The 23,701-nt window shown below is 44.7% G+C and overlaps 1 protein-coding gene across 1 annotated transcript in view; it reads right to left on the bottom strand.

The window, feature by feature from the left end:
- The window catches only part of LOC132385595 (probable G-protein coupled receptor 158), a 348,836-nt gene that overhangs the window by 59,639 nt on the left and 265,496 nt on the right, over positions 1-23,701 (bottom strand). The window contains exons 6-7 of the mRNA XM_059957771.1: positions 20,492-20,601; positions 14,334-14,572 (exon numbers count right to left, since the gene is read on the bottom strand). Of these exons, the coding sequence (XP_059813754.1) occupies positions 14,334-14,572; positions 20,492-20,601 (349 nt within the window). The remainder of the gene's footprint in view (positions 1-14,333; positions 14,573-20,491; positions 20,602-23,701) is intronic.

Below are 23,701 nucleotides of genomic sequence, written 5' to 3' on the forward strand. Positions count from 1 at the left end.
GTGGGGGAGTCTAGGACCGGAGGACACTGATAGAGTGGATGTGCAGGGGATGTTTCCTATATTGGGGGAGTCTAGGACCAGAGGACATAAGTAGAATGGATATGGAGAGGATGTTTCCTATAGTGGTGGAGTCTAGGACCAGAGGGCACAGATAGAGTGTATGTGGAGAGGATGTTTCCTATAGTGGGGGAGTCTAGGACCAGAGGAAACAGATAGAGTGGATATGGAGAGGATGTTTCCTATAGTGGGGTAGTCTAGGACCAGAGGACACAGATAGAGTGGATGTGGAGAGGATGTTTCCTATAGTGGGTGAGTCTAGGATCAGAGGGCACAGATAGAGTGTATGTGGAGAGGATGTTTCCTATAGTGGGGGTGTCTAGGACCAGAGGGCACGTCCTCAGAATATGAGACATCCATTTAGAACAGTGATGCTGAGGAATTTCTTTAGCCAGAGAGTAGTGAATCTGTGGAATTCATTGCTCCAGAAGGTTGTGGAGACCAAGTCATTGAGTATATTTAAAGCAGAAGTTGATAGGTTCTCGATTAGTAAAGGTGTCAAAGGTTATTACAGGGATATGACAGGAGAATGGGTTTGAACGGGATAATAAATCAGCCATGATTGAATGGCAGAGCAGAGTCAATGGGCTGAATGGCCTAATTCTGTTCCTATGTGTTACGGTCTATGGTCTTATATCTACACTGACACAGTCACTGTCCTACTGTGTTCCCATTTGCCCTGCTGCTACCTAGAAGAGTTCCTTTTGCCAAGAGTCACAGTGTCACTTTAATCATCTCCTGTCAGAGTCACCTTATGTTCAGATGCTCCTGCACCGAGCGTCACTTTATGTACTGAAAATCAGTCGAAGTATTTAAGCCTATGTTATACAGCCACACTCAGTTACCTGTACATTGTGTTTTGTACGATTGCTTTCATATTCATATTTCTGTGTTTTTTATGCATATTGTGTTATTTTATTCTGTACTGGATCCAGAGTAACAATCATTTCATTCTCCCCTACATTCATTTACTAAAGACTGACAAAAATTTATTTATTGAGATACAGCATGAAATAGGCCATTCTGGACCTTTGAGCCACGATGCCCAGCAACCCTGTTTAACCCTAGCCTTACAATAACAAATTAACTAACAACGCGTATGCCTTCAGACTGTGGGAGGAAACCGGAGCACCCGGAGGAAACCCATGCGGTTACGGGGAGAACATACAAACTCCTTACAGGCAGTGTCGGGAATTGAACTAACCGTTATGCTACTGTGCTGCTAGTTGAAATAGCCTGAATCTTAAAGAGGTCGTTTGACCTGCTGATAAACAGGCAGAGGATGGAGATGTGCAAAGGCAGGAGAGATTAATTTGCAATGGCATCATAGTCAGTACAGACATTGTGGGCCTCTGTGCTATTCACTCCGGAACACTTGTTGTTCAATGGAAGAGAGGTGAATGATGGATGTTTCTGTTTAAGGCAGACAAAATAAGTGAATTGAAATGGAAAAGTGAAAATAGAGATAGAAAAGGATGGTATAAACACTATAAAAATCTGTTTTTATGAGTATTGTATATCCCTTCTCTGAAAAATTGCTCAGTGCCTCATACACAATGACAGAGCTACATGACATGTGAATAAATCTGAAGATCTGTGGGAGAAATAGAATGTGCAGATTAAAATGATGAAAATATTTTGTTTTTGATTTGAGTAATGACACCTACTACACAATTCATCGCATTTATGTGCTTTGAGATGTTTCCCTATCATAAGCTTTGTGGAAAGCTCTCTGATGTTTTTGTGGTCTTGTGGCGACCCATTTCCTAGCGTATCCGAACCGACTCACAATTAGATAGCCTACGGGGGTTTGCGAGCACAGAGCTTTGGAGCCTCTGCGCCATGGGGGGCCGGTTGACAGAGGCTTAAAAGTGAGGCTGAAGTTTTCGAATAAAGTTTTTTCCTTCGACTGCAGTTACCGACTCCGTGTCGTAATTTTAGCGCTGCGTGTAGCACACCGCTACAATTGGTGATCCCGACGGTCCAAACGATTTTGGACCAGAAATGACCGACGCCGCCTCTGTTCATGCGGTTTCGTTGAAACTGCCGGGTTTCTGGACACAGCGCCCGGACCTATGGTTCCAGCAAGCTGAAGCCCAATTCCACGTTCGCCAGATCACCACAGAAGACACCCGCTACTACTACGTGGTGAGCTCCCTCGACCAGGACGCAGCGGCCCAGGTCGCGGAGTTCGTACAGTCGCCCCCGGCAGACGGCAAGTACATGGAATTCAAAGCCCTGCTCCTCAGGACTTTCGGACTCTCACGGCGCGAGCGGGCTGCCCGTTTACTGCACCTGGATGGCTTGGGCGACAGACCTCCATCGGCTTTAATGAATGAGATGTTGTCTCTGGCCGACGGACACACACCCTGCCTCATGTTTGAGCAGGCATTCCTGGAGCAGCTGCCCGAGGACATCCGCCTGCTGCTGTCCGACGCGGATTTCAGTGACCCCCGGAAGGTGGCAGCCCGGGCGGACTTGCTGTGGAACGCCAAGAAGGTGAGCGGGGCGTCCATCGCACAGATCTCCCAGCCACGCTCCCAGAAGCAAACCAGTCCAGGCCCGGCCGCAGAGCCCGCTAACCCACGGCCCAATGAACACTGGTGCTTCTACCACCAGCGGTGGGGCGCAGAAGCCCGCCGTTGTCGCCCGCCCTGCAAGTTCCCGGGAAACGCCAGGGCCAGCCGCCGCTGATGGCTACGGCGGCTGGCCATCGGGATAGCCTCCTGACTATCGTGGACCGGTTCACAAGATGGCCAGAGGCGGTCCCGCTCACCGACACCACCTCCGAATCTTGCGCCCGAGCACTGATCGCCACCTGGGTATCTCGCTTTGGTGTACCAGCCCACATTACCTCCGACAGAGGCGCCCAGTTCACCTCCAGCCTGTGGTCAGCTATGGCCAGCCTTTTGGGGACTCAGCTGCACCACACAACTGCCTACCACCCACAGTTGAACGGGCTTGTGGAGCGTTTCCACCGTCACCTGAAATCAGCCCTCATGGCCCGCCTGCGAGGAGCCAACTGGGCGGACGAGCTTCCCTGGGTCCTACTCGGCATCCGCACAGCGCCCAAGGATGACCTGCACGCCTCGTCGGCCGAGTTGGTATACGGCGCACCCCTGGTCGTCCCCGGGGAGTTCCTACCAGCCCCAAGGGGGCAAGAGGAAGAACCCGCAGCAGTCCTGGGCAGACTACGCGAGAAGCTCGGTAACCTGGCCCCCATACCCACTTCACAGCACGGGCGGCACCCGACCTGCGTACCCAAAGACCTACAGAACTAAGTTTGTGTTTGTACGAAGGGGCGGGCATCGGCCACCGCTGCAGCGGCCATACGAGGGGCCGTTTATGGTGCTCCGGAACAACAGGTCCGCGTTCGTGCTGGACGTTGGGGGGAGAGAGGAGGTTTTCACGGTGGACCACCTCAAACCGGCCCATGTGGACCTGGCGCAACCGGCCGAGTTTCCGGCGCCTCGGCGCAGAGGCCGACTGTAGCACACCGCTACAGTCTAATAGAAAGCCCCTGACTTTGGTGGAAATGAGCTAAAAGGAGCCTGGAGGCGCAGAGTGAGAATGGACTTTACAATGTGCAAGACTTTCTTTACTGGTGGTCACCATGGCAACGGGTTATTGTTCACTAACAGAGGTGCAGTGATGAATGCCTTTGTTTAGGTTTAGGAGAAGGTAGATGAAATAAGTGAATTGAAATAGAAAAGTAAAAATAGAGAAAAAGAGGGTATAAAAACTATAAAAAAGATTTTTATGAGTATTGCATGTCCCTTCTCTGAAAGTCACCATGACAACAGATTACAACTATTGGAAGTGGTCACACTGACTGTTTTTTCCTTTATGAAGATATCAGGCTCTATTTTCCTCAGTCTCATGTTGCCATCTCTTTCTAGAAGAATCCTCTGAAAGATTCTCTCATCAGACTTAGTGACCCTGTGGCTCAATATCCCTCTGACTCGAATATTTTCATTTGGGGCAGCACGATTGTGTAATGCTTCACAGTGCCAGTGACCAAGGTTCAATTCCCGCTGCTGCCTGTACGGAGTTTGTACGTTCTCTCTGAGACCGCGTGGGTTTCCTCCGAGTGCTCCAGTTTCCTCCCGCAGTGCAAAGACACAGGGGTTAATAGGTTAATTGGCAACATGGTCCTATTAACTGTGCTGTATCTCTAAACAAAACTGCTGAAGAAAAACAATCCAAGGAAGTGATGAAAAATATTCTGACAAACAAGCCATTTTTCTCCAGTATTAATCACAGCAATGTTATTAAACCCACAGAGAAATGCAGACAATTCAGCGTAATTATCAGCTCTCCTGTCTGTCTCATCATGGATGAAGGAAGCCCATTCAAACTGGGATGTATTTAAGAATGTTTCTGACTTTAAAATGTGTAATGTTATATTCCCTGACAAGTTCATTTTTCTCTCTGTGGTCAAGCAAGCTTCAGTCTTTAAACTGAGTGCCTTGAATTCAAAGCAGCTCTCTCAAGTCACAGGAATGTCAGGGGTCAAGCTGTTGGCCTTAAAGAAAGAAAGATTTGCTTTATTTGTCACTTGTACATTGAAGCATACAGTGAAAAGCTTCGTTGCGCCAACTCAAATCAGCGAGGATCAAAACCCACACAGTCACAGAAAGAACGTACAAACTCCTTACAGACAGTGGCAGGAATTAAAGCTTGATCTTACAGCAGGCACTGAAAAACAAGACACTAACCACCAATCTTCCCTCTAATTGGTGCAAAAATCTTGTGCTGTGCAATTTTTTGCCCAGTGACAACAATATGTGTGTTCAGAATAATTTTTTCAATAAAAACAGTATCAATAAACCAGTTCGAAAATCTGCAGATAAATCATCGCAAACTCCACATTGTCAACACCGTGATTGTGTACGATCATGAAACGTACTGAACATACCAACAAGGTGGAGGTTGACAACCTTTTGTGCGCAGTTTAAATTCCTTTGTGTGCTCGTACAAGAGATGTGTGCGCACGCCTTAGAAGGAATGTTGCTAGCCGCTACTCAACTGTGCTGCTCCTAATGACTGATAGTTGGCCTCTAAACCCAGCATTCTCTGGGCATGCTTTGTTAATAGGGCCATGTTCAGCATTTGGTTGACACCCAGAGGCAGGTAAAATGGCTGTGGATTTTTTGCAGTGTATTCCATCATGGCTGATTTATTTTTCCTCTTAACCCCATTCTCTGCCATCTCGCTGTAACTTTTGACACCCTTACTAATCAAGAATCTATCAACCTCCACTTTAAATATACCCAGTGACTTGGCCTCTGTAACAGTCTGTGGCATTGAATTCCCTCATCATCGTTGTTTTAAAGGGATGTCCTTCTATTCTCTGGCTGCACCCTCTGTCCTAGACTTTTCCACTATTGGAAACATCTCACTACGTCCACTCTATCTAGGCCTTTCTGTATTCGATAGGTTTCAATGAGATCCCCCCTCATTATTCTAAACTCCAGTGAGTACAGGCCCACAGCCATCAAATGCTCCTCATATGTTAACCCCTTCATCCCTGGGGTGATTTTTGTAAACATGGTCACAAGGGGTATGGAGGGCTATTGCCCAGGCGTGAATCGATATGACTAGGCAGAATAACATATTGGCATGGACTAGGTTGGCCGAAGGGCCTGTTTCTGTGACTCTAATGCTCTATGGCTCTTCGGGACCTTCTCCAATGCCAGCACAATCTTTCTTAGATACGGGATGCAAAACTTACAGACATTCCTGCACCCGGGGTATCCCTGCCTTGTTTTGTTACCTGGTCTCCATCATGTGTCTTCAGAATCAGAATCTGACTTACACTCAGTGGCCACTTTATTAGCCACCTCCTGTGTGAGGTCACTGAGTGTGTGTTCACGGTCTTCTGCTGCTCTAGTCCATCCATTTTAAGATTCGACTTGTTGTGCATTCAGAGGCGCTCTTCTGCACACCACTGCTGTAACGTTTGATTACTTGAGTTACTGTCACCTTCCTGTCAGCTTGAAACAGTCTAGTTATTCTCCTTTGACCTCTCTCATTAACAGAACTGCCGCTCACTGGAAGCTATTTTTGTTTTTCACACCATTCTCTGCAAATTCTAAAGATTGCTGCATGTGAAAGTCCCACGACATGAGCCATTTCTGAGACACTCAAACCACCCTGACTGGCACCAACAAACATTCCACGGTCAAAGTCACTTAGATCACATTTCTTCCCCATTCTGATGTTTGGTCTGAACAATTGAACCTCTTGACCATGTTTTCATTGAGTTGCTGCCACATGATGGGCTGATTAGATATTTGCATTAATAAGCAGGTGTACCTAATAAAGTGGCCACTGAGTGTTAAAGAACATTACCCTCTCCCCCCTCTTGTTCTTACCCCATTCCAACCTTCCTGCCCCCATCAGAAAAATAGTTTCCCTGCTTTGTCTCCACCGTAAATTTACCTTCCTCACCACAGACTCAACCTGCAAAATAAGCATTTGGGAATCCTGCACAAGGATTCCCAAGTTCCTTTGTGCCTCAGTTTTTTTTGTATTTTCTCTCCATTTAGAAAATAATCAACTCTTTCATCTCTTCTACCAAAGTGCATGACCGTACAATTCCCAACACTATATTTCATCTGCCATTTCTTTGCCCATTCTCCTAATCTGTCTAAGTCCTTCTGTAACCTCTCTATTTACTCAAAACTACCTGTCCCCCTCACCTCTCTTTGAATAATCTCCAAACTTTGCAACAAAGCCACCAATTCTGTCATCTAAATGATTGACATTTTACATAAAAAGAATTGGCCCCAACACAAACCTCTGTGGAATACCATCAGTCACTGGCACCCAACCAGTAAAGGCTCCTTTTATTCACACTCTTTGCCTCCTGCCAATTGACAATGCTTTATCCTTGCTAGAAATTTTGCTGTGACACCATGGGCTTGTAACTTGTGAAGCAACCTCATGTGTGGCGCCTTGTCAAAGGCATTATGCAAATTCAAGTACACAACATCAACTTATTCTTCTTTGTCTATCCTGCTTGTTATTTCTTCAAAGAATTCCAACAGCTTTGACAAGCAAGATTTTCCTTTGAGGAAACCATGCTGATTATGGCCTATTTGCTCATGTTCCTCCAAGTACCCTGAAACTACATCCTTAAGAATCGTCTCCAATGTCACTGAGGTCAGACTAACTGGACTATAGTTTCCTTTCTTCTATCTATCTCCCTTTTTGAAGAGTGGAGTGACATTTGCAATTTTCCAGTCTTCCGGAACCATTCCAGAATCTAGTGATTCTTGAAAGATCATTACTAATGCCTCCACAATCTCATCAGCTACTTCTTTCAGAACACTGGGGTATACACCATCTGGTCCAAGTGACTGATCTACTTTCAGACCTTTCAATTTTCCAAGATTCTTCTCTCTAATTATGGTAGCTTCACACACTTCATGACCCTGACACCTGGAACTTCCACCATACTGTTAGCATCTTCCACAGTGAACTCTGATGCAAAATACTGATTCAGTTTGTCCTCCATTTCTTTGTCCCCAATTACTACTTCTCCAGCATCATTTTCCAGCAGTTCAATATGGAAACCATAGAAAGGGTGCAGAGGAGATTTACAAGGATGTTGCCTGGATTGGGGAGCATGCCTTATGAGAATAGGTTGAGTGAACTCAGCCTTTTCTCCTTGGAGCAACGGAGGATGAGAGGTGTATAAGATGATGAGAGGCATTGATTGTGTGGATAGACAATAGACAGTAGGTGCAGGAGTAGGCCATTTGGCCCTTCTAGCCAGCACTGCCATTCACTGTGACCATGGCTGATCATACACAATCAGTACCCCGTTCCTGCCCTCTCCCCATATCCCCTGACCCTGCTATCTATAAGAGCTCTATCTAACTCTCTCTTGAATGCATCCAGAGACTTGGCCTCCACTGCCTTCTGGGGCAGAGCATTCCATGTATCCACCACTCTCTGAGTGAAAAAGCTTTTCCGCATCTCAGTTCTAAATGGCCTACCCCTTATTCTTAAACTGGGCCTCTAGTTCTGGACTCACCCATCAGTGGGAACATGCTTCCTGCCTCCAGCGTGTCTAATCCCTTAATAATCTTATATGTCTCAATCAGATCCCCTCTCATACTTCTAAATTCCAGTGTATACAAGCCCAGTCGCTCCAATCTTTCAACAAATGACAGTCCCGCCATTCCGAAAATTAATCTTGTGAACCTATGCTGCACTCCTTTAATAGCAAGAATGTCCTTCCTCAAATTTGGAGACCAAAACTGCACACAATACTCCAGGTGGGGTCTCACCAGGGCCCTGTACAGCTGCAGAAGGACCTCTTTACTCCTATACTCAATTCCTCTTGTTATAAAAGCCAGCATGCCATTAGCTTTCTTCACTGCTTGCTGTACCAGCATGCTTGCTTTCATTGACTGATGTACAAGAACACCTAGATCTCGTTGTACTTCCCCTTTTCCTAACTTGACTCCATTTAGATAGTAATCTGCCTTCCTGTTCTTGCCACCAAAGTGGATAACCTCACATTTATCCACATTAAACTGCATCTGCCATACATTTGCCCACTCACCCAACCTGTCCAAGTCACCCAGCATTCTCATAACATCTTCCTGACATTTCACACTGCCACCCAGCTTTGTGTCATCAGCAAATTTGCTAATGTTACTTTTAATCCCTTCATCTAAATTATTAATGTATATTGTAAACAGCTGCAGTCCCAGCACCGAACCTTGCGGTACCCCACTGGTCACAGCCTGCCATTCTGAAAGGGACCCGTTAATCACTACTCTTTGTTTCCTGTCAGCCAGCCAATTTTCAATCCATGTCAGTACCCTGCCCCCAATACCATGTGCCCTAATTTTGCCCACTAATCTCCTATGTGGGACTTTATCAAAAGCTTTCTGGAAGTCCAGGTACACTACATCCACTGGTTCTCCCTTGTCCATTTTCATAGTTACATCCTCAAAAAACTCCAGAAGATTAGTCAAGCATGATTTTCCCTTCATAAATCCATGCTGACTTGGACTGATCCTTCTACTGCTATCCAAATGTGTCATAATTTCCTCTTTTATAATTGACTCCAGCATCTTTCCCACCACTGACGTCAGGCTAACCGGTCTATAATTCCCTGTTTTCTCTCTCCCTCCTTTCTTGAAAAGTGGGACAACATTAGCCACCCTCCAGTCAGCAGGAACTGTTCCTGAATCAATAGAACATTGGAAAATGATTACCAATGCATCCACGATTTCTAGAGCCACCTCTTTAAGTACCCTGGGATGCCGGAGACTTATCAGCCTTCAGACTCAACAGTCTATCCAACACCGTTTCTTGCCTAATATAAATTTCCTTCAGTTCATCCTTTACCCTAGTTCCTTTGGCCACTATTACATCTGGGAGATTGTTTGTGTCTTCCCTAGCAAAGACAGATCCAAAGTACCTGTTCAACTCATCTGCCATTTCCTTGTACCCCATAATAAATTCACCCGTTTCTGTCTTCAATGGCCCAATTTTGGTCTAAACTATTTTTTTGCTATTCACATACCTAAAGAAGCTTTTACTATCCTCCTTTATATTCTTGGCTAGTTTACCTTCGTACCTCATTTTTTCTTGGCGTATTGCCTTTTTTGTTATTTTCTGTTGCTCTTTAAAAGCTTCCCAGTCCTCTGGTTTCCCGCTCATCTTTGCTATGTTATACTTCTTCTCTTTTATTTTTATGCTGCCCTTTACTTCCCTCATCAGCCTTACTCCCGTTAGGATCTTTCTTCCTCTTTGGAATGAACCGATCCTGCACCTTCTGCATTATTCCCATAAATTCCCATTGTTGTTCCACTGTCTTCCCTGCTAGGGTATTGTTCCATTGAACTTTGGCCAGCTCCTCCCTCATAGCTCGGTAGTTCCCTTTGTTCAACTGTAATACTGACACATCTGATTTTCCCTTCTCCTTCTCAAATCGTAGGTTAAAACATATCATATTATGGTCACTACCTCCTAATGGTTCCTTTACCTCGAGGTCCCTGATCAACTCCGGTTCATTGCACAACACTAAATCTAGAATTGCCTTCTCCCTGGTAGGCTCCAGTACAAGCTGTTCTAAGAATCCATCTCGGAGGCACTCCACAAACTCCCTTTCTTGGGGTCCAGTACCATTCTGATTCTCCCAGTCTACCTGCATGTTGAAATCCCCCATGACAACTGTATTGTTACCTTTGCGACATGCCAATTTTAACTCTTCATTCAACTTACACCCTACATCCAGACTGCTGTTTGGGGGCCTGTAGATAACTCCCATTAGGGTCTTTCTACCCTTAGAATGTCTCAGTTCTATCCATACTGACTCTACATCCCCTGATTCTATGTCCCCCCTCGCAAGGGACTGAATATCATTCCTCACCAACAGAGCCACCCCACCCCCTCTGCCAGTCAGTCTGTCCTTTCGATAAGATGTCAGAGGCTTTTTCCCAGGGCTGAAATGGCTAGCACAAGAGGGCACAGTTTTAAGGTGCTTGGAAGTAGGTACAGAGGAGATGTCAGGGGTAAGTTTTTTACACAGAGTGGTGAGTGCGTGGAATGGGTTGCTGGCGACAGTGGTGGGGGTGGATACGATAGGGTCTTTTAAGAGACTCCTGGATAGGTACATGGAGCTCAGAAAAATAGAGGGCTGTTGGTAACCCTAGGTAATTTCTAAGGTAAGGACATGTTTGGCACAGCTTTGTGGGCCGAAGGGCCTGTATTGTGCTGTAGGTTTTCTATGTTTCTAATATCCACTCACCCCTCTTTTACACTTTATGTATCTGAAGAAACTTTTGATATCCTCTCTAATATTATTACCTTTGTATTCCATCTTTGCCTTCTTAATGACTTTTTTAGTTGCCTCCTGTTTGTTTCTGAAAGCTTCCCAATCCTCTAACTTCCCACTAACTTTTGCTCTATTATATGCCCTCTCTTTGGCTTTTATGTTGGCTCTGACTTCCCGTGTTAACAATGGTTGTGTCAGCTTGTCTTTAGAATAAGTCTTCCCCTTTGGGATGTATCTATCCTGTGCCTTCCAAGTTGCTTCCGGAAACTCCAGCCATTGTTTTTCTGCCATCATCCCTGCCAATCATTTCTGGCCAGCTCCTCGCTTATGCCTCTGTAATTCCCTTTACTCCACTGTAATAATGATACATCTGACTTTAGACCATAAGACCTTAAGACATAGGAGTAGAATTAGGCCATTTGGCCCATCGAGTCTTGTCCACCATTCAATCATGGCTGATCCTTTTTTTTCCTCCTCAGCCCCACCCCGCAACCTTCTGTCCATAACCTTTGATGCCATGTTCAATCAAGAACCTATCAACCTCTGCCTATCAACAACATGGCCTCCACAGCTCTCTGTAGAAATAAATTTCACAAATTCACCACCCTCTGGCAAAAGCTGTTTCTCCACATCTCTGTTTTAAATGGGCGTTCCTCTAACCTGAAGCTGTGCCCTCTTGTCCTAGACTCCCCCACCATGGGAAACATCCTTTCCACATCTACTCTGTCTAGGCCTTTCAACATTGGAAAATTTTCAATGAGATCCACCCCCACCCCCATCCTTCCAAATTCCAGCGAGTACTGACCCAGAGCTATCAAACGTTCCTCAAATGATAACCCTTTCATTCCCAGAATCATCCTTGTGAACATCCTCTGAATCCTCTCCAATGCCAGTACATCTTTTTTAAAATGAGGAGCCCAAAACTTTTCACAATATTCATGGTGAGGCCTCACCAGTGCCTTATAAAGCCTCAGCATCACATCCCTGCTCTTGTATTCAAGACCTCTTGAAATTAATGTTAACATGGCATTTGCCTTCCTCACCACCGACTCAACCTGCAAGTTAACTTTCAGGCTGTTCTGACAAGGACTCCCAAGTCCCTTTGCACCCTTTTCTTCCCGTTTAGAAAATAATCTGCACATTTATTTCTACTACCAAAGTGCATGACCATGCATTTTCCAACATTGTATTTCATTTGCTACTCTATTGCCCATTTTCCAAATCTAAGTCCTTCTGCAGCCTACCTGTTTCCTCAACACTACCTGCCCCTCCACCAATCTTCGTATCATCTGCAAACTTGGCAACAAAGCCATCTATTCCATCATGTAAATCATTGATATACAGCATAAAAAGAAGCTGTCCCAACACCGATCCCTGTGGAACACCACTAGTCACTGACAACCAACCAGAAAAGGATCCTTTTATTCCCACTCACTGCCTCCTACCAATCAACAATGCTCTAACCATGCCAGTAACTTTCCTGTAATACCACGGGCACTTAACTTGATAACCAGGCTCATATGCAGCACCTTGTCAAAGGCCTTCTGAAAGTCCAAATATACAACATCCACTGCATCCCCTTTATCTGTCCTACATGTAATCTCCTCAAAGAATTCCAACAGGCTTGTCAGGCAAGATTTTGCCTTAAGGAAACCATGCTGACTTTGTCTTATCTTGTCTTCTGTCACCAAGTACTCCATAACCTCATCCTTAACAATTGACTCCAACATCTTCTCAACCACTGAGGTCAGGCTAACCGGTCTATAATTTCCTTTCTGCTGCCTTTCTCCTTTCTTAAAGAGTGGAGTGGCATATGCAGTTTTCCAGTCCTCTGGCACCTTCTCAGAATCAAATGATTTTTGAAAGACCATTTCTAATGACTCCACAATCTCTATCGCTACCTCTTTCAGAACCCTTGGGTGCAGTTCATCTGGTTTGGGTGACTTATGTACCCTTAGGTCTTTCAGCTTTTTGAGCACCTTCTCCCTCGTAATAATAACTGCACTCACTTCTCTTCCCTCACACCCTTCAACATCTGACACACTGCTAGCGTCTTCAACAGTGAAGACACTTTAGCTTCTCCTTTTCAAATTTGGGGGTGAATTCAAACATATTATGATCACTTTCCCCTGAGGCTTCCTTTACCTTAAGCTCTCTAATCAATTGTGGTTCATTGCACAACACCCAATCCAGAATGGCTGATTCCCTTGTGTTCTCAACCCTGAGCTGCTTGGAACATCCATGTCATCAGCATTCTGGAAACTCCCCCTCTTGGGATCCAGCACCAAACTGATTTTCCCAATCTACCTGCATATTGAAATCCCCCCATGACTGTGGTAGCATTGCCCTTTTGGCATGCATTTTCTATCTCCCATTGTCATTTGTGGACCACATCCTTACTACTGTTTGAGGGTCTGTATACAGCTTCCATCGGGGTCCTTTTACCCTTACAGTTCCTTACCTCTACCCACAATGATTCAACACCTTCCGATCCTCCGTCACCTCTTTCTAGTGATTTGATTTCATTCTTTTACCAGCAGAGCAATGCCACCCCCTCTGTCTTCCTGCCTGTCCTTTCGTTATAATGGACATTAAGCCCCGAGCTGTAATCTTTCAGCCATGATTAACTGATGCCTATAATGTCATACATGCCAATCTGTAACTGTGCATCTACCTTATTCCACATACTGCGCAAATTCAGATACACCTTCAGTCCTGTATTCACTCTTTTCAATTTTGACCACCTTTTCCATTCTAACTCTTCCTATTCACTGCAATTTTGCTCTGTCGTCAGCCTCTCCTTGCTAGCAGTCTCACTACACACTGTCTTTGTGAACCAACTACCCCATCCTCAGCACTGTCACTCCGGTTCCCACCCCACTGACAAACCCTCCTGAACAACTCAAGCCAACCTGCCTGCAAGATTATTGGACCCCCTCAGGCTCAGGTGTAACCCATCCCTTTTGTACAGGTTGTAACTTCCCCAGAAGAGATCCCAAAGATCCATAAATCTGAACCCCTGCCCCCAGCACCAGTTCCTCAGCCATGTGTTCACCTGCCAAAGTATCTTATTCTTACCCTCACTGACACGTGGCACAGGCAGCAATCCAGCAATTACCACCCAGAAGGTCATAAATATCAAATATATTCAGAGGTACGCCTCTGTGACAGGTCCTTCTGGCCCAATGTGCCTGCGACGTCCAGTTACACCCTTGTGACGAATTATCCTATGTCTTATGGACTGTGGGAGGAAACCAGAACACCCGGAGGAAACCCACGTGATCACAGGGCGAATGTACAAACAGTGGTGGGAATTGAACCTGGGTCGCTGGCACTGTAATAGCGTTACGCTGACTGCTACACTACTGTGTCATCCTCTTCTAGGAAATGAAGTCTTAACCAATTCAACCTTTCCCTAAAACTCAGGTCCTGAAGTCCCAGCAACTCACAAACACAAGGCAATAATTGCTACCAGAGGCCATCATGTAATCCCATCGATCCAGCCGGCACATGTTAAACCTCCGTCCATCTGGAGTCTGTGACTGGGTGACCAGAGGGATTTTCCGCTCCATGTTCTCCCAGGCGCCCATGGTCCAGGCGACAAGAAACCAACAGACCGTCAGCACCATGACCCCCAGCATCTTCAGCAGCCTGCAGCAGGTCATGTAGGGCACCCGCTGGGCTGTTCGGGACAGGAACACCTTCAGCACTCTGCGAGGAACCGAGTGAGAGAGGGAAGAAGGGAGGGAGGAAGGGAAAGGAATGAAGAGATAGTGGAAAGAGATAAAAGGAGATGTGAGATAATGAAATGCACTGAAGAGAAGAGACCATAGAACAATACAGAGCAATACATGCACACACACACACGCACGCACACACACACACACATGCACACACACACACACATGCACGCATGTACACACACATACATGCACATCCAAGCGCACGCACGCGCATGCACACACATGCACAAAATGCTGGAGGAACTCAGCAGGAGGGGAATAAACAATTAATGCATCAGGCTGAGACCTTTCATCAGGCCGAAAACATTGACTGATCATTCCTCTCCATAGACGCTGCCTGCCCTGTTGAGTTCCTCCAACATTTTGTGTGTGTTGTTCTGTTTTTCCAGCATCTGCAAAATCTCTTGTGTTTATGACTTACAGCACAGTATAGGCCCTTTAGCTGGCGACGTTGTACCGACACTTTAACCTACTTTAAGATCAATGTAACTTTTTCCTCCATTTGTCTTTCACCCATGTGCTTCTCTCAGAGTCTCTTAAACGTCCTTAATGTATCTGCCTTTACTTCCACCCCTGACAGGTTGTTTCATGCACTCACCACTCTCTGTGTACTTCTGACACCCAAAGTTCAAGTACATTTATTATTAAAATACAACCTTGAGATTACAACCTGCTCCTTACAGGCAGCCACAAAACAAAGAAACCCAATAGAACCCATTAAAAAAGGACTGTCAAACACCCAACATGCAGAAAGAAAATCAAATTGTACAAACAATGAAAGTAAGCAAATAACATTCAGAACTGAAGTTGACGAAAGATGACAGCCATGAAGTCAGTCATCACTGCAGACAATCCAGGAGCAGAAATGAGTAAATCTTGCAGAGCAGCGAGCTGAATGCTGGCCCATCCTTCACCTCTGGCCTCAATACCCTGACTTTTTCGATCTGAAAACCTGGGGCTTAAATTGGCCAACTCGCTCTTCTTGCTCTCAACCTGGGCCCTGTCACTTCAATGTACTCTCGGGCCCAGCACCCGCCACCCCCGACTCTGCGTCGCCTTGGTTCTGTCACTTCGAATCGCCCTCAAATCGGCTCCAGCAGCCGATAGCTCACGCTCCATTCTCAGGCCTGAGCCCAGTTCAGCCTGTATACCCCACGCTGCAACTCTCTTGCACCTTTGAGACTTCAGTTCACACCGCAAAAAATGGCAGGCTGTACAAAAGCTCGACTTGTCACTGTACTTCCCCCATCACCTTAAATTATGCCCCCTTTCTAAGTTATAAAAGTGAAAGAAAATCAAACAACTTGTACTTATGTAGCATTGGAAAACATCCCAAGTGTTTCAGAGGAAATGGATTCTGAATCTTTGTTAGTAATAGCAGAAAGAGGCCCTTGACTTCTTTCATCCTATAGGGGATGGTTGAATGTTGTTAATTAACATAACCTCCAGCTTCTTCTGAATAATGTGTATCACACGCATATTAACATGCTGGGTTTAGTTACTGCAACCAACTACATAATCAATTACAGTTATTTGTTGAGATACAGCACAGAGCAAGTCCCTGTATCCTAACGAGCCACATCACCCAGTGACGCACCTATTTAACCCTAGCCTAATCATAATACAATTTACAATGACCAATTAACCTACTAACTAGTATGTCTTTGGACTGTAGGAGGAAACTGGGGCGCCCAGTTTGAGTAAAGTTGTTACAACGAATGAAAATCTTGTCTTTGTTGTTTGGCATTAACAGTAGTAGCAGGGGATTGTTTCCAATTACAGGACCCCGCCAGCATTTGATGAGAGCAAGCCTTATCAAAGCTGGAAAAATGAAATTGGACTATGGACTTGTGATATGGGGCTCGAGAAGAACAAGCAAACCCTTGCAGTTGTACTGTTGCTTTTGGGAACAGTGACAGAGACCGCGATGGGAATTTTGGTCGAAGAATTTAACAAGGATGACGGTATGAATATGCTAATAAATACACTTGACTCTGTTTTCATGAAGGAAGAAAAGGATCATATGTATGAGGCATATTCAGACTTTGACAAAATTTATAGAGACAACTCTAAAAATATCCCTGATTTATTGGTTTTGAACAAAAGTACAGTCACATGCATAAATACAAAATGGAACTTACCGATGGAGTATTAGCTTTTAATTTGTGGGATAATGCATGTCTGTACATAAAGGACAGACAGCTAGTGTTAACTGCATGCACAGAACTTACATTTGCATCTATGAAATTAGCACTGAAGAGTACTTTTGGAGAAAAATCAGAGATATCTGATACAGAGAGTTTGATGACAGAATCTCTCGGATCTGCTGTTTTTGATACAGAATGCACGTGCACAGTGTGTGGAGAAAAATGGCTAGATCGCTATGTAAGTGAGCTAAACCAGAATGAAGTGCATAAACTGGTGAACAGTTACAAACCATTCAGATTTAGAGCTCGAAAGATTGTACGTTCTATCAAGAGTGAAAATGCCACAAAATGCTAATTTGAAACAGGTGGTAGCATTCCATTATTCTTGAGTAAAACTTCCCTAAGGAAAGCGGGGTCGTATTGGGTATAGACAATGACCAAGCTATGATGTTTCAATGGCCAGTGTCTCTTGAGCTCCCCAGCTGTGAACATTCTAGATAAAGACATTTCTGAGAACCAATGTGAGAATGAAGTGCGAATTGTCACACAGAACATGACTCCAGATGAGAAACGTCAAGTGTTGCTCAAGCTTCATATGCAGTTTGGACAGATTTCAACTGATAGACTTCAGAAACTGCTCAAGAGTTCAGGAAACAGATGCAGACTACTTTTCCGATAATTGTCATGCCAGAAGTTTGGAAAGCCCAAGCGCAAGCCTGTGGTCGGCCTGCCATGACCATCTGAATACAATGGTACAGTAGTTGTAGGCCTACAAGGAGTGTGGTGTCTCCACATCACTGATGGGTTCACACGTTTCAGAGCCAGTAACATTGTAAACACAAAGAGACCCTCAGAGATAGTAAAAACACTTCATCCGTTCTTGGATAAGTGTGCATGGCCCACCTCAGAAAGTATTCGGTGATAGTGGTGGTGAATTTAATAATGATGAATTCAGAGATATGGCAGAGAACTTTACCATTGAATCAAAGACAATAGTGGCACACAGTCCTTGGAGGAATGGACTTCTGGAGCAACAACATCAAATGCTTACTGAAATAATGCTGTAGCTAAAGAAAAGCGATGGCTGTGATTGGAACACAGCCTTGGACTGGGGCTTCATTGCGAAGAACACCATGCACAACGTACATGATTGTAGCCCGTATCAGTTGGTGATCGGTCAGAATCCAAGCTGTACTGGTTGATGGACCATCTGCTCTAGAGGGCCCTACAAGGAGTGAATGGGTTGGGAAAACATACTTCAGCACCGCATGTATCGAGGAAGGCTTTCACTGAAGCAGAGTGTCCAGAGAGAATTCGAAGATCACTGAGGGTACAGCTCCATCTTGCAGATGAGAAATATGAGGCAAGGGACAAAGTGTATTACAAAAGAGCAGACTATACAGGATGGAAAGGTCATGGAGTTGTCATTGGTCAGGATGGAGTTGTGGTATTTGTGAGACATGGAGGCATATATGTGAGAGTGCCTCATTCCAGACTACGTAAAGCACAAACTGAAGATCATCAGAACTCCATGGAGAATAACACAACAAATGAAAGACCTGATGCAGTGTCACATAGCGCAGACAGTTCTGAGGACCCAACAGAGTTGTTCAACAATGGGGACTCAATAGGCTTGCCTGAACAGAAATCATCACAAGTGCAAAGGCAACATGAACTTTAGTCTTAAAACAGGACAAATTGTGAGATATTTAGAACAATAAACTTGTATCTTATACAAAGCTGAAGTCTTAGGATGGGCAGGCAAAACCACTGGGAGAAACAAATGATGGTACAAATTGAAATACCTATTACTAGCCATGGTTGCTGGCATTTCAGGGTCAGTCGACATGTCATGTGTTGACAGAGTTCATAATGAACCCAGTAAAGATCAGGTTGAACCATTTGAGAAACGTCAAGTAAATGAGGAGATGCCATTTGAATCTGAAAAGCAGGATGAAATCAGAAGTTGGAGAAATAATGGAGTGTTTGAGGAAGCTAGAGACATTGGTCAAAAGACAATGTCTACAAAGGGGTGTGCACCCTGAAATAAACCCCAACAGGAATTACACCAAAAGCATGCCTGGTGGCTAGAGGTTTTGAGAAGGGGAACATAAGAACTCCAAAAAGACTCAGAAACATGTGCATCAGAGTCTCTCTGACTACTTCTCACTGTGATACGTCAAAAGCACTGGCAACCCCACTGCATGGACATGAAATCCTCATTCTTACAGGGAATGGAGCTGTCACATGACATTTACATTTGACCCCTGCCTGAAAGAGAAGGAACACTGTGGAAACTCAAAATGTATGTGTATGGTCAAGCAGATGCATCACAGAGTCAAGGAAATGATGTTGAAGACAGGAGGAAAGATGTCACAAGTGGATCCAGCTGTTGTTTTACTGGCAAGATTCAGGATGTCAGATGATTGGAGTACCATGTAGATGACTTCATATGGGGAGGTTCGCCACATCAGCTAAAGTCAGCTTTTCAGGTTGGGTGCAAGGAACATAACAGAGTCTGCGATGTGGGGATAGACATCCTTGCTGTTGATGGAACAGTACAACTGCACCAAGAAAGCTAGATCAGGAACCTTCGGACAATCTGCATGGAATCCTCACATGTCACACCACAGAATGCACCCCTCGGTGAAGATGAAGCTGAAAAACTCAGGTCAGAGATAAGTCAGATTCTATGAATGGCAAGGCAGAGCAGACCTCTCATCGTGTTTGATGCCTGCATCTTGGCATCCAGCACAAAAGATGCCACAGTACAAACTTTGCGGGATAGTGCACAGAATTCAATCTGAAAAAGTAATATTGATGTTTCAACAGTTTGGAAAAGATGGCTCACTGAGGTACGCTGTCTTCCGTGATGCCTCACTTGGAAATCTTCCTGATGGTCATGGGAGACATTTTATTGTACTGATGGGAGAAGAGGGAAGATTTTCACTTCTCTGTTGACAATTAAAAATGATCCAATGAGTTGCACAGTACATAGTACGCTGGCCGGAGAAACCCTTGCAGTGTCTGACAATGCTGTTTATCTGGCCACATTCTGTTCTCAGCTTGTCCATGGTGACCCAAAGTAGAACATTCCACAAATAACTTGTGTCACAGACAACTACTTCCCGGTTGATGCCATCAAATCCACCAAGTCAGTTACAGAGAAGAGGCTTCATCTAGAGTTGAGCAGGGTCAAGGAACTCATTTAAGTACAGAAATTCATCACGTGCTGTGCTCAATGACAAAGGAACAACTAGCTGACTGTCTCACAAAGAAGGGAGCTCCTGCTCTTGTGCTGTTAAAGGCATTTAGTGAAGGCATTTGATACTTAAGAATTGTATCAACATCAAGGATTATAACTAATTCTCATATCCTAATGGACATTTGAATTGTCTTTAATTTTTTTAAATGTAGACATAAAAAAGATGGGAGGTTGTTGAGTTGTGTTCACTTGGGCAATGTAATTATTAAGTAAGCACATACACTTTCCCTGTTATTGTGCACGTGTGCCGGGGAAAGCGTGAGTATTGTGGGGATAAAAGGTAGAAGCCCTTATGTATTGAATGGAGATGTTGAAAGTAAAGTTGTTTAAGTGAAAGAAAAACTTGTCTTTGTTGTTTGAGTGTTAACAGAAAATCAGCCATAATGGAATGACAGAGCAGACTCGATGGGCCGAATGGCCCAATTCTGCTTCTATATGTAGATGAGCAATTCTCAGTCACACAAAGTACACATACCTGTAAATCTTTAAGGCTATGGTTCCATAGGTGATGACAAACCCCAGCATCCGCACCCATCGCAGCAGGACACACCGAAAAACACTGGGCTCGAAATACAGGATAATTACCTGGTGGACAAACACAAGAACATATGTTAACCTGGACCTGAAACATTTGGTCATGCTATCAGACAGGGTTGCAGTATTGTGTACACTTTTTTAATGTAGAGATACAGCACAGAACAGGCCCTTCTGATCATCAAGCTGCCCTGCCCAGCAACCCACCGATTTAACACTCGCCTAATTGCAGAACAATTTACAATGACCAATTAACCTACTAACTGGGACATTTCTGGACTATGAGAGGAAATAGGAGCACCTGGAGGAAACCCATGAAGTCATGGGACAGACGTACAAACTCCTTACAGATGGCACGGGAATTAAACTCTAAACTCCGATGCCCCGAGCTGTAATAGCATCGCACTATCTGATATGCTACAGTCTGGTCACCCCATTACAGGAAGGATGTTGAGGCTTTGGGGAGGGTGCTGAAGAGGTTCACCAGGATGCTGACTGGATTAGAGAGGAAAGGTTGGACAAACTTGGACTGCTTCCATTGCAGTGTCAGAGGTAGAAAGGCACCTGACAGAAGTTTATAAAATTGTGAGAGTCTCATAAATCTTTGTTGCACTCTTTCCAGCTTAATGATGTCTTTCCTGTATCAGCGTGACCAGAGCTGTACATAATATAGTGTTGTAAACTCCTAAAAATGCATTACTTGGGGGGTGAACTGACCCAATTCACAACACTGTCAGAAGAAAATTAAATAGAAAATAGGGAAGAGAAACAGTCTCGCAAAATGCTGGAGGAACTCAGCAGGTCAGGCAGCATCTATGGAGAGTTGACATTTCAGGCTGAGGTCTTTCACTAGTACTGGAAAGGAAGGGGGACAAAGTCAGCATAAGAAGGTGGGTGGGGGAGGAGGGGAGGAGTTCAAGCTGGCAGGTGATAGGTGAGGTCAGCTGAGGGGAAATGTGTGTGGTTGGGGAAAAAGGGGATGAAGCAAGAAGCAGGGAGGTGATAGGTGGAAAAAGTTAAAGGACTGAAGAAAAAAAAATCTGATAGGAGAGGAGAGTGGACCATGGGAGAAAGGAAAGAAGGAAGGACCTCAAAAGGAGGTGATAGGCAGGTGAGAAGCAGTGAAGGAGTAAAAAGGGAGCCAGAAGGAGTAAAAGATGGAAGATTTATTTTTCCTTTCTTCCATGGTCCAATGTGCTTTCCAATCAGATTCCATCTTCTTAAGCCCTTTACCTCTTCCACCTATCACCTCCCAGCTTCTAACCTCATCCCTGTCACCTAGCCACCTACCTTCCCCCTTACTAGTCTCACCTATCACCTGCCAGCTCATACTCCTTCCTCTTCCCCCACTTCTTATTCTGGCTTCTGCCCCTTTCCTTTCCAGTCCTGATGAAGGGTCTTGGCCCAAAAAGTTAACTGTTTATTACTTTCCATAAATGCTGCCTGACCTGCTGAGTTCCTCCAGCATTTTGTGTGTGTTGCTCTGGATTTCCAGCATCTGCAGAACCTCTTGTGTTAATCATTAGTCAAAGCCATTTCTACATCATTTCAGTCTGAGGTGAGTTAGTGAAATTGCAGCTTTAACAGTTAAAAATAATACTGACTAATCCTTGATGGGAACTGAGTTGCCACAAGTGAGCAATTATCATTAGATGCGTCAAACATGTAAATTTAGACTGAGCCATCTGTCAGCCACGTACGGGGGAAGGTTCTCACCGGTGGACGGAATCAGTGACGGTGCAATGGCTTGTGCGCTATTGTACTTCCAAAATGGTTCAAAGACATCAGACCACATTCAGGGACCTGGCACTGGACAGTAACAAAGTGGATCAGAGTTTCCACTGAGGAGAGCAGTTTAGAAAAGGGAAAATGTTAAGACTGGCCATCAATATCAAGCTCTTTTTGGCCCCACTAAGAAGTTCTCAAGTTCAAGTTTATTAGCATAGACACACTTATCTGGGGTATAAATGCATTGAAAATTCACTTGTTGCATCAGCAGCACATACATAACAAGCACGGTAGAAGTAGTACAACCATTGGATCGAGTATGATGTCGATCAATTTAGTGACACAGCGCAGTGAAGAGGTATACTCTCCACACAGCTGTAGAAGTCTGTCAAAGTTTTAGAGTCTTTACAAGCTTCTGCTACACCTCGTTTGTAATGGCACTTAGGTGCTGGACCCAGGCCAGGTTCTCTGAAATGATAACACCAAGGAATTTAAACTTGCTGACCTCCTCCATCTCTAACCCTGATGAAGACTGGCTCATGGACCTCCACTTTCCTTCTCCTATCATCAATAGCCAGTTCTTTGGTTTTGCTGACGTTGTTGTGGCACCATTCAGTCAGATTCTCAATCTCCCTCCTATAGCTGATTCATCACCACCTTTGATCCAGCCAAAGACAGTGATGTCATCAGCAAATTTAATTATAGCATGGGAGCTGTACTTAGCCACACAGTCATAAGCATGAAGTGAGCAGAGCAGAGCAGGGGGGATAATCTCACAAGCTTGTGCTGCACCTGTGCTGATGGAGATGGTGAGATGTTGCCAATCTGAACTGACTGGGGTCTGCAAGTGAGGAAATCCGGGATCCAAATACACAAGGAGGTATTGACACCTAGGTCTAGGAACTTATTGATTAGTTTTGAGGAGATGATAATGTTGAGTGCAGAGCTTTAATTGATACAGAGCACCCTGATATATGCATCTTTGCTGTCCAGATGTTCCAGGATGAGTGAAAAGCCAATGAGATTGGTATCTACTGTGGATCTGTTGCTCCAGTAGGCAAATTGGAGTGGATTGAGGTCACTCCTCAGGGAAGATTGATATATTTCATCACCAATCTCTCAAAACACTTTATCACTGTGAACGTAAGTGCTACTAGTATATAGATATTGGATCACACTTTATCTGGACCCTACCACTTGACCTTACCACCATGGATGACCCTGTCAGCAGCTAAGCTCCAGACAGGATCTCAGGAACTCTCAAGCCTCTCCACTTCAAACATGATAAACATAACTTAACATAAAGTTGTAATGAGAGAACTATGGATAGTGGTGAACACAAATGCAGAGAAAGGTCCAAAATTAACTCAGACTCCAAATAAACAAGACAACACAAATGACAAACAGTAGCACAACAAATGGA

The sequence above is a fragment of the Hypanus sabinus genome, assembly GCF_030144855.1.
Source record: "Hypanus sabinus isolate sHypSab1 chromosome X1 unlocalized genomic scaffold, sHypSab1.hap1 SUPER_X1_unloc_13, whole genome shotgun sequence".
Lineage (NCBI taxonomy): Eukaryota > Metazoa > Chordata > Chondrichthyes > Myliobatiformes > Dasyatidae > Hypanus > Hypanus sabinus.